At 34.0% G+C, this 10092-nt stretch overlaps 1 protein-coding gene across 2 annotated transcripts; it reads left to right on the top strand.

Annotated features, from left to right (window-relative positions):
• Positions 1-2212: 2212 nt before the first annotated feature.
• Positions 2213-3914, top strand: LOC106674387. 2 transcript variants are annotated; one of them, XM_014407046.1, is made up of 4 exons: positions 2213-2295; positions 2359-2511; positions 3510-3677; positions 3746-3914. In XM_014407046.1, the coding sequence occupies exons 1-4, from the start codon at positions 2236-2238 to the stop codon at positions 3902-3904; spliced, it is 540 nt and encodes a 179-aa protein (XP_014262532.1). In that variant the 5' UTR covers positions 2213-2235; the 3' UTR covers positions 3905-3914. The 2 variants fall into 2 exon arrangements, with proteins under 2 accessions (XP_014262532.1, XP_024081714.1); XM_024225946.1 differs by having other exon boundaries at positions 2226-2295; positions 2356-2511.
• Positions 3915-10092: the final 6178 nt, after the last annotated feature.

Below are 10092 nucleotides of genomic sequence, written 5' to 3'. Positions count from 1 at the left end.
AGCATTTAATTACATAACCAGAGGGATGATTGATTATTGAAGAATGATACGGGATGTGAATTAAAAAAATTCAAATAAACATAATTATATGTATATTTACATTATTATTATTATAGTTTAGATTTTATGTTTTGTATTTCCTTCTTTGAAACTGACTGAAAATTAAAAGAATAATTTTATATTTCGTTGATTTTAGCGATACTAAAAAAGTCTTGGATGTGGTCTCAAGGGAAGTCGATTGCTTGGCAAACGCAATTCCCCTGATAAGAAAAGCGATAAAGGTCCCCTCCTAATGTAGTAAATTGAATCTGATTTAACCCGGAAATTATCTGGTTCGATGCGGACATACGGCACTTGTGAATACAAGTAAAAGGTTCCGACGCCCTCAGAACGGGGCCGAAGATGCCTAATCTCCACCTAATCCCCGAGGGTCTGGATCAACCGTTCATTATCCACCCGGGATTGCTTACCTCTCAATCTATTCAGTATTCACTCGGGTTCTTTTCACCCCTCGTAGGTTCTATTAAAAAAAAAAAAAACAACCTGGCGTTCACATGATTTAATAGTTAAGCGAATTTCAAAAGGTGGAGTTTCAGACCAATAAAAGACGGAAGAACAATTATGTTAATACGTTTTAATATCCCTATCTGTATTATCTGTGCTCTGTGATCTGTATTGTTATAATTAAAGAAAATAGTGTATTAGATGCCATAAAAAATTAACCGAGTTTATATACGTAAATAGTTTGCTAGTTATAATAAAATATTAATGCTTTATAAAAAAATTATAAACAAAAAATGACGATAGAATATTACAATTAATTAAGGTTTTTAGTTCATCAAAAAAGTCAATGGCACGAGCGGGATTCGAACCCTCGATCTTCGGCACGATACGCCGCTGCTCTACCATTTGAGTTATCGTGACTTCGATCCACTCGGACACTAACTTCCCATCTCAACCCCACCTTTTGAATTTTCCCTCCTTTTTGTCATTTTTCAAATGTCGTGTAATCGGATTGGATTCTCAGCGACAAAGGAAATGGCCACGGAGAGCTTTAGTGAAATATACTTCAGTTTAATTCATTAAATTCACTAATTTCGTGGTCCGCTTGACCAATTAATATATTACAATTAATTAAGGTTTTTAGTTGAGATAAAAAATCCAATGGTCCGAGTGGATCGAGGTCACGATAGCTCAAGTGGTAGAGCAGCGGCATATCTAGCCGAAGGTCGTTGGTTCGAATCCCGCTCCTGCCATTGACTTTTTTATCTCAACTAAAAACCTTAATTAATTGTAATATATATTAATTGGTCAAGCGGACCACGAAATCAGTGAATTTAATAAAATATAACATACTAAGAATTGAATTCACATAAAATTGATGAAAAACACCTCGAAAATGTAAGAAAAGACACAGAAAATACGCAGAAAATAGAAATAGCAAAATATGAATAGATAGATGAAAGCGTAGATATAGAAATTAGACAATTTGTTTCAAAACAAACTGAAAATAAATTAAAAGGAGAACCAAGTAATCAATAAAATGGAATAAAAATAATGTTGACAAACTTACTCAATATACTAGATATATTTATTATTCGGATTTGTGATTTTTTGTATCGTAGTATTCAAACATGGTAATTAATTAACCTGGATCGTTGGACGTAATAATACGCTCTGTATTTTGATAGATAGCGAGGATGTATTATGTTCAATTAATGTAAACTAATAAGAGGTTATTTACATTGAGCCGGCAACATATTGGATATGCATAAATAAACATAACCATTGACCCTGCCAAGCGAAGAAGTAGCGAAACGATGGTTTCAAACCTGTTTCGCCGTTATTAATTTTTTGTTTTTCCCCTCGTTTGTCACAAGAGACTCTTAAGACTATTAAATGGCTGCATATTAAAAAAAATAATTTTTACAAAAATGTATAAAATGCAGACGGTAATGATGATTTTTGCTCTGCTTAAGAAATTATTAAAGAATGTACTGAAAAAGAGAAATATTTAACTTTTGAGTTACCTATAATTTAAAATTACTCTAATTAAGTTAAGGGTGCAAACGGAGATGATAGTGCTTTGAATCAAGGCTAATCGATTCTCGTTAGGATTGCTATCTTTCCGAGCCGTAACTCAACTGGAGTTGTTATGATCGGCGAGATATGTTTATTTAACCGTTCCTGTCCAATGGATCAAATGATCAATTCTTCAGCATCATCTTTCATACCATGATCGTAAGGCTGCTTCCAGTTCTGTGGCTGATTTCTGCCACAAACGCTTCCAAGAAGGTTTTCTTGTTTATGAAATGTTTGCTTATGTTTTGGATTGATTTATTGCCAATGTTTCAGTAGATTATGGAGACTCGACTCGTGAACTTTTACCAATGCCCGGATAAACCAAATATCCCGGTTGTCTGGAAGGATATGGTTGTCAAGAGGATTAATGCCAAAGAATCTAGGTTATATGGTGAAATTACAGTATCCAAGACCATCAAAGACATGAAGGTATGAACAATGTTATATTTAATTTTTGCATTACTTTTTAAGAGTTTGAGTTTATACATACCTACATACATAATGTAATTAATGATCAGCGAGAAAATTTTAATTATATGTTAAAAAATGATGAAACGAAAATTATAATGTGGCCAAATTAAATTTGACAGATAATATCGTTTTATTATCCTGATATAATTGATATCCGCCTTAATATCATAGTTATATGTCAAAGAGAAGGTGAATTTGACAAAAAAAAAATAGCTTTCGAAAAATATAACCACTTCATCATTATTTGAAACAATTTCCAAATAAATACGAATTCGTATTTCATAGTTTGATTTTTATAAAAGATATAACCTTTCATTTTTACTCTACCTATTTTATTGTAAAACTATGCATGTTTTCAAAGATAATTTTTCACATAAAATCTGGTGGTGATATTTGGCTCGTTAAGGTAAAAAAAAAATTCATCCTAATAAATTATCTTGAGGAAAATTCTACTTCGATGAAGAATTTTTTTCACTCATTTAGAAAGTCCTTTCTATGCTACCAAATATCAGAAATGATCAAATTGATCAATTCGTTCTGAAGATATTAAAAGTTTCCTTCAGAACTCAATAATTTTAATTTTTAATGTAGCAGATTGTTGTTGTTTAAAGTTATATTTAAATCAAACAACAAAAGATTTGTTTAATATTTTATTCAATTGGATTTTAAATTTTCTCCTATTTGTTAACCAGTTACACGATAAATTGAAATACTACTGTGCTAAAAAAGCACTTCAATAACCCCAGAGCTAATCGATGGATTTTTGTGGTCCTATGATCAAGCCTAATTTAGATTACTGACGTCTACATAAAAAAATGCCTTAACCTGTTTACAGACACACAACATTTTCTTTATCTGAACCAATTCTTTGAAATCACCTTTAATTTTTTGTCGATTAATTGAGTTTTTATTTACTTGTATGTACATTTTTGTATTCTACTATTTACATTTTTTAGTTATTACTCGAGATGTACAAGTGTGCTTCGAAATCGGAGACTCATACGTGCGAGTATTACACATCGTTGAAACTCAGTTCGGTCTGCGACAAAATAGAAAAGAAGGCGTCACCCTGGTACCAGTACTGGAATAGAACGGAGTTGCCAAAAACGTGCCCAGTTCACGCGGTAACACGATCAACAAAGTAATTTAATTTGTGTTAACTCATTAATGTTTAATTTTATTCCGATTTCAGGGAACGTACGCTGTGCATGGAGTGAAAGTCGGAATGGATACAGTTTTCCCACTGTTTGAAGCTTACTGGAAATTCAAAAACAAAGGGATGAACGAGAAAGGAAATCTGTTGAATTGTTTCTTTATGGAAATAGACATCCACAAAAGATACAAACTCTAACAATACGCAAAATACGTGTATGAAGATAATCTTATGATTGATTTTTGATTAAAAAATTTACCTAGATTATTTAATAAATCGTTTTTTATTGGGGGGGTAACGATATGTCAACATTACAGATGAAAAATTACGACATTTACATTTACAAAAAATATTGAAACCACTAAGAGGCCTGACTTCAATTTTTTAAGAGGGTATTTCAACTACCAGGAAATATGAACGAAAAAATCCATTTGTAAGCCCCTTACAGTGATGAGCGCCGTGTCAACGCCTTACCGCTGCGGCCACTGACGTTCCTTTAACAAGCTCGTTATATTTTTCTGTGAATCCCCAAAAAACCCTGACATATTTGAAAAAAAAAAATGTTTTATCAAATATTTTGCTTTCCGGATAAGAAAGAATTTTGCAAATAAGAAAGTCTCAGATTTTAAAAATCTCAAAAACGCTAATTTTGAAACGACTCTACCGATGCGAGGAAGTTTTATGGTGGCTTAGAAGCTTTTAAACTACACTGATGGCGTGGCCTTTGTGAAATTAGAATTAGGGATATAAACTAAAACTTTGAACAGGCTTTATTAATTTCATTCTCAATTTTCACTTATAATGACATAACATACGCTTATAATACCGTGGTCGTTGGATGAAATCAAGAGGGCAAATGAATTTTAAAAGAAACATCAGAGAAAAAACATGCTCAGCCCAAAATGAGATTTTTTAAAATAAACTTTAAAGCTTAAAATGTGCCTGCTACGAATCAAAATCGTTAGAACAAAAAGATTTATTTGTACCTCACAAGACCATTTTTTTCTCAAATTTTTCGCCTTCTAAAAGTCTCCATTTTTCCGAAATCCCAACAATGTGAATTTGCTCTTAATAACGCGTTCATACGTTTGTAACAAAATAGATATATATATATATATATATTTTTTTTTTTTTTGGTCGGCGTACGGCAAAGGTCATATCCGGCACGCTAGAAAATTTGAATGCGGGGGTTAGTGTTTCTTCGTTTTGTATGTGTTATTATTTAACCGGCTATACCTTATAAATTATAATGCCTCTTAAACAAAAGTTGGCGGTGTGTCAATCTCAAATATGGCCGAAGATAGGCTTAGCATTAGGGTAACAGGATCTTCAAAAAATAATCAATTCCTTCATCGACTAAGGTGACAGTGGACCCACCCAACTTTGGAGAAGGAGCTCCACATTTTCCTGGAAGCGGGTGCTCCAAATTTTCAACATCATCGGAATCAAGAAGCTACTAGTTCTCTGGAAAGTTTAGTTTGCAAAAAAAAGTTCATTTAGATTTTAATGTAAGGTCCATTTATTCGGTAAGTTCGTTCTTATTTTGTTATAGTGTGACGGAGAGCTTTAGTGAAACATACTTCATTTTAAATCATTAAATTCACTAATTTCGTGGTCCGCTTGACCTATTAATATATTACAATTAATTAAGGTTTTTAGTTGAGATAAAAAAGTCAATGGCACCTCCGTGGCCATTTCATTTCCATCCAATCCGATTACACGGCATTTGAAAAATGGCAAAAAAGGAGGGAAAATTCAAAAGGTGAGGTTTACGTGGGAAGTTAGTGTCCGAGTGGATCGTGGTCACGATAGATCAAGGGGTAGAGCAGCGGCATATCTAGCCGAAGATCGTGGGTTCGAATCCCGCTCGTGCCATTGACTTTTTTTTTCTCAACTAAAAACCTTAATTAATTGTAATATATTAATTGGTCAAGCGGACCACGAAATTAGTGAATTTAATGATTTAAAATGAAGTGTACTTCACTAAAGCTCTCCGTGGCCATTTCATTTGTCGTCGAGAATCCAATCCGATTACACGACATTTGAAAAATGGCAAAAAAGGAGGGAAAATTCAAAAGGTGGGGTTGAGATGGGAAGTTAGTGTCCGAGTGGATCGAGGTCACGATAGCTCAAGTGGTAGAGCAGCGGCGTATCTAGCCGAAGATCGTGGGTTCGAATCCCGCTCGTGGCATTGACTATTTTATCTCAACTAAAAACCTTAATTAATTGTTTTTATATTACTTTTTTAAAATTACGTTTTACGGTTTGCTGTATCCATTTCACATATTAAACAGCGTGGCGCCCATTTCCAATTTAATATCAAACTGTCTAATCCCGCCCGTGTATATGGAGCAAAGCCGGCAAAATTTTTGGTGTAAGATTTTGTCGCCCAACGTGGGGCCTTGATGGTACATTGGTACGATCAAAACTTTCACTAACAAACAAAAGAAAACTTTACATTGCCCTCCCCATTTGGACATACGGACTTGAATTTTACGGGAATGCCAAGCGTTCCAACCTCAATCGAATCCAATCCCTTCAATCTAAAATCCTCAGAACAATAGTCAACGCCCCTTTCTATGTATTCAAGCACACCATCCATACCGACCTAAATGTCCCTCTTGTTACCGAGCTAGCCCAATGCCGCTACAAAACATTCCATTCCAAATTACGCCATGATCAGAACCTTTTCGTCAAAAACCTGTCATCGAGCTCATTACCTAATAAACCAAACAGAAGACTGAAGCGTCGATGGCCCCGCGACAACCTTAACAGTTGACATCGGTCTCCTAGGATGGAGTACATCTCGCTCATTGTATTGATTTACGAACGGCAACCATCACTGGATGGTAGCTGTTCAAGCTTTCATGCTACCGTTAATATGTTTATATGTAAATATTATCAATTTTACTTGTATCGTCGAAGAATGCAGTTGTAAAAAACAAATAAAAAGTTTTAACAAAATATGAGCGGTGCGAAGCCTTTAAGGATTGTCGAGAACATTATGGATTGTTCGAAGAGAGGCTTCTTTATCATGTCTCATAGGTCATAGGTAAATCATTTTTGTAATCTCTACATTCTCCTAGTAATGGGTGACAACTCAAGCTATATGCGGTCTTGCATTATCACGCATTAACACCAATTTGCCCCCAATAAATGGCGCGAATGGGACCACAGCTTCCAGAAGAATTTCAAGTCGAAGATCTGTCTAGGATATTCAGTTCGGTACGGGCATAGACATTGTTCCAGTCATGCCATATTTGAAAGTCTTTGAAAAGGCTGGCGCATAGAGCTAAGCGTTCTCCACGTTTGCTCCGCACACGGTTCCGGTCACCTGATTGTCACAAAACAAACCGATATTCATCTGTGAAGAGAAAAGCTCCTCTTGTTCAAGTGCCCGAGCGAGTTGTTCATTTGAGAATAGTTGCCTTTCTACTCAATTCCTATCCAGTTGAAGAGAGCCTTATGCGGGACGTGTAGACAATACTCCATTCTTACGAAGCCTTCTGATGTCTGTTTTAAATAAAGCTCACCCTTACCGTTTGGAGTTGACCGCTATCAAGGAAGCCGTTAAATGACAGACCGTTCCGAAGTGCGTTAAGAGCAACAAAACGATCTCTGTAATCGTCGAACATCACGATCGACCACTACCTTCTCTTCGATCGAGAATTCCGGTAGCCCTAAACCGCGATAGACCATCGTGGATTGGGCTATGTAACGGACGCTACGACCGTCGTTTGCCATGTCATCGATCCGGACGAGATCTTCTCGACTTAAAACTATGCTTTTGAGAAAAACTAAAAATTAATTTTTTACTCAAATTTATTGTTTCATCAAAAATAACAATTTAAAAAACCAATTCACTTAATCGACAAGTTACCTCTGGAAATGATGAAATTGAACGGATTTTCTTTATTTTTAATCCAACGAGTGTAAAAGGGTTAGTAACGCTCTATAAAAATAAAGAAGTTATTAATGCTGTGTTTACGATTTAAGTCAATTATTAATCATTATACCTATTTATTACAGAAAATAAACAAATAAGTACAAGTGTCCGCTTTTTGTCTTTGAGTCACCTTAAAAGCCATGCTCAATAAACGCTTGTACCGTATTAAAAAAAATTAAGAAATTAACCAAAATAATTTTTTCTCGGCTCATAGAACCCATCAGCAAAAACGCTCGGACCCTTGTAATATTTTTTGTCCTAGTGGTAACAAAAAATTCACTATTTTCGTGGTCCGCTTGACCAATTAATACTTTACAATTAATTAAGGTTTTTAGTTGAGATGAAAAAATGTTAATGGCACGAGAGGGATTCGAACCCACGTCCTTCGGCTAGATACGCTGCTGCTCTACCACCTGAGCTATCGTGACCTCGATCCACTCTATGTACCAAGTTTTCGTGGTCAGCTTGACCAATTAATACTTTACAATTAATTAAGGTTTTTCATCTCAACTAAAAACCTTAATTAATTGTAAAGTAACAAGAAAGAAGTTTCTTAAAAACTCCACGTCCGTTGCTTTTGTTCGTGTTCCTAGATTATCATACAAAAACAAAGTTATTAGAAGATTTTAGCTATCCAAACGTGGTGTCTAGCAGTTATAGTACTATTAGTGGATGCAATATCTAGCCAATATCATTAAGCAATGATAATCTAATTAATACAATAATAAATTAAACCCTCGGGAGACGGCTATAGCATCCATGTTATCCAAGTAGTGGAATATCTCAGTCTGCAGAAGTTACATTCAGTATCAATCCATTAAAGTCGACGTTTTTTCTTTTACTGAACAGGAATACATCGCTAATTTCAAAGTCTTTCAGAATGTAATGTCTAAAAACTTATATATTACACGATTAGTTTTATGGAATTTTGTCCAAATTATTCCATGGCGGTAAGCTTACGGTTGATTCATTTTTTAAAATATTCTTTGTATCTAATGAATAAACAGTACAAAAACGCTATGTACTTTTTTTTGAGAAGAAATCTGACGAAATGCATGAATCGTTAAACCAAGAATTTATAGAATTTAACCAAAAAAATTATTTGATTGATGAAAATACAATTTGGCAATATTATTTTTTCATCAAGAAAGGAGGTAATTAAGAAAACTGACCGTAATCAGGCTAAGTGGTGCACCTTATGTAATAGAGCAACAATACAAATAGAAGGGAGAGCAATGGTGGAGATCCCGAAGCATCCGTATCACATTAAGGGAAAACCTACTGTTTTTCCTGTAGCCACATTACATATTTATGTCTTGAATAATTTGTAAACATTGAATTATTTATATATACAAGTCTGATACCTCGGCCTACATAATTCATGTAATAGCTCATGGCCTATTGCGCAAGAGGGCCGGAACACCGATGACTTCAAGAATACGAGAACTGGCCTGAAAGCTGTCATACTGTATCAATACTGACAGTACTAACTTTTGAAAATTTATTATATATAAATGTAAGAAAGTTGGTGATTCATTTTCTCTCTCAAAATAAAATTTACGAGTTCAACTATAAAAATGTGATATAATAATTGAAGTCTGAAATAAGAGTGAAAAATTGGTTGTCGTTTTTCTTGTCTGAATAAATCAACATGAATAACATAAAAGATATAAAAGGCGGATATAAAAAAACTCGATCACTGGCAGAAAAAACGCAGGAAATTTTTACTCGTGGGAATTTTTAGGAAATTTTCACCAATATTTCTTTTCCATTGGTCAGAAAATTGAAAATCTGCACATTTTCATCTTAACATAGTCAGATATAGTTTTTTTAATTTGATGTAATATAGAAATAAAATCATCCTCTTTATACCTCTTTTCTTACTGTTATGAATATAACCCTTAATTATGATCGAATTGGATTTACTTTTAATATATATTTTCATTACAGTAGAAAATATAAAAGTTATTTTTTATTATTTAATTATACACAATACAATGTAAAATAACACCATATATTTTTGTATTACAAAACTTGTAAAATTTTAGTAAGAAATCATAAACCAGAAAAGGTTAGACTTTGAAAATTAAACATCAATTTAAGTCTGGTTGGTCATAAAAAAAGCAAAAAACACAATAATTAGAACGATGTGTGGCTTTTATGAGATGCATGAAAACGAAACACGTATTGAATATATTGTTTTAAATAGTTTTTTATTGATAAGAACCTTTATTATATATCATTAGGTCAATCCTTAGGCGTATAAGTAATGTTCAATATTTTTAAAAGGATAGTTCCTACTCACAGTAAGTTGTTCTCACTGTTGATTTCGAGCCCTTATCTCATCATCAGATTGAAGGATTTCTACAACCACGTCTCTCGACATGAATTGCAAAAGTGAACACCCCCGTCCCCCGGCCATCATGACGTTCAAATGAGA

Source organism: Cimex lectularius, unplaced genomic scaffold (genome assembly GCF_000648675.2).
Source record: "Cimex lectularius strain Harlan isolate CLEC.00 unplaced genomic scaffold, Clec_2.1 scaffold81, whole genome shotgun sequence".
Lineage (NCBI taxonomy): Eukaryota > Metazoa > Arthropoda > Insecta > Hemiptera > Cimicidae > Cimex > Cimex lectularius.
The sequence above is the reverse complement of the archived record's forward strand: the minus strand, read 5'-3'. Positions and strand labels throughout refer to the sequence as shown.

What these genes read in the sequence shown, in the direction of transcription:
- LOC106674387 (XM_014407046.1), top strand. Translation starts at nt 2,236, where the DNA reads ATGATCGTAAGGCTGCTTCCAGTTCTGTGGCTGATTTCTGCCACAAAC. An exon ending in CCACAAACGCTTCCAAGAAG is followed by an intron (nt 2,296 to 2,358) that starts GTTTTCTTGTTT and finishes ATGTTTCAGTAG; the next exon opens with ATTATGGAGACTCGACTCGT. An exon ending in AAACGTGCCCAGTTCACGCG is followed by an intron (nt 3,678 to 3,745) that starts GTAACACGATCA and finishes TTCCGATTTCAG; the next exon opens with GGAACGTACGCTGTGCATGG.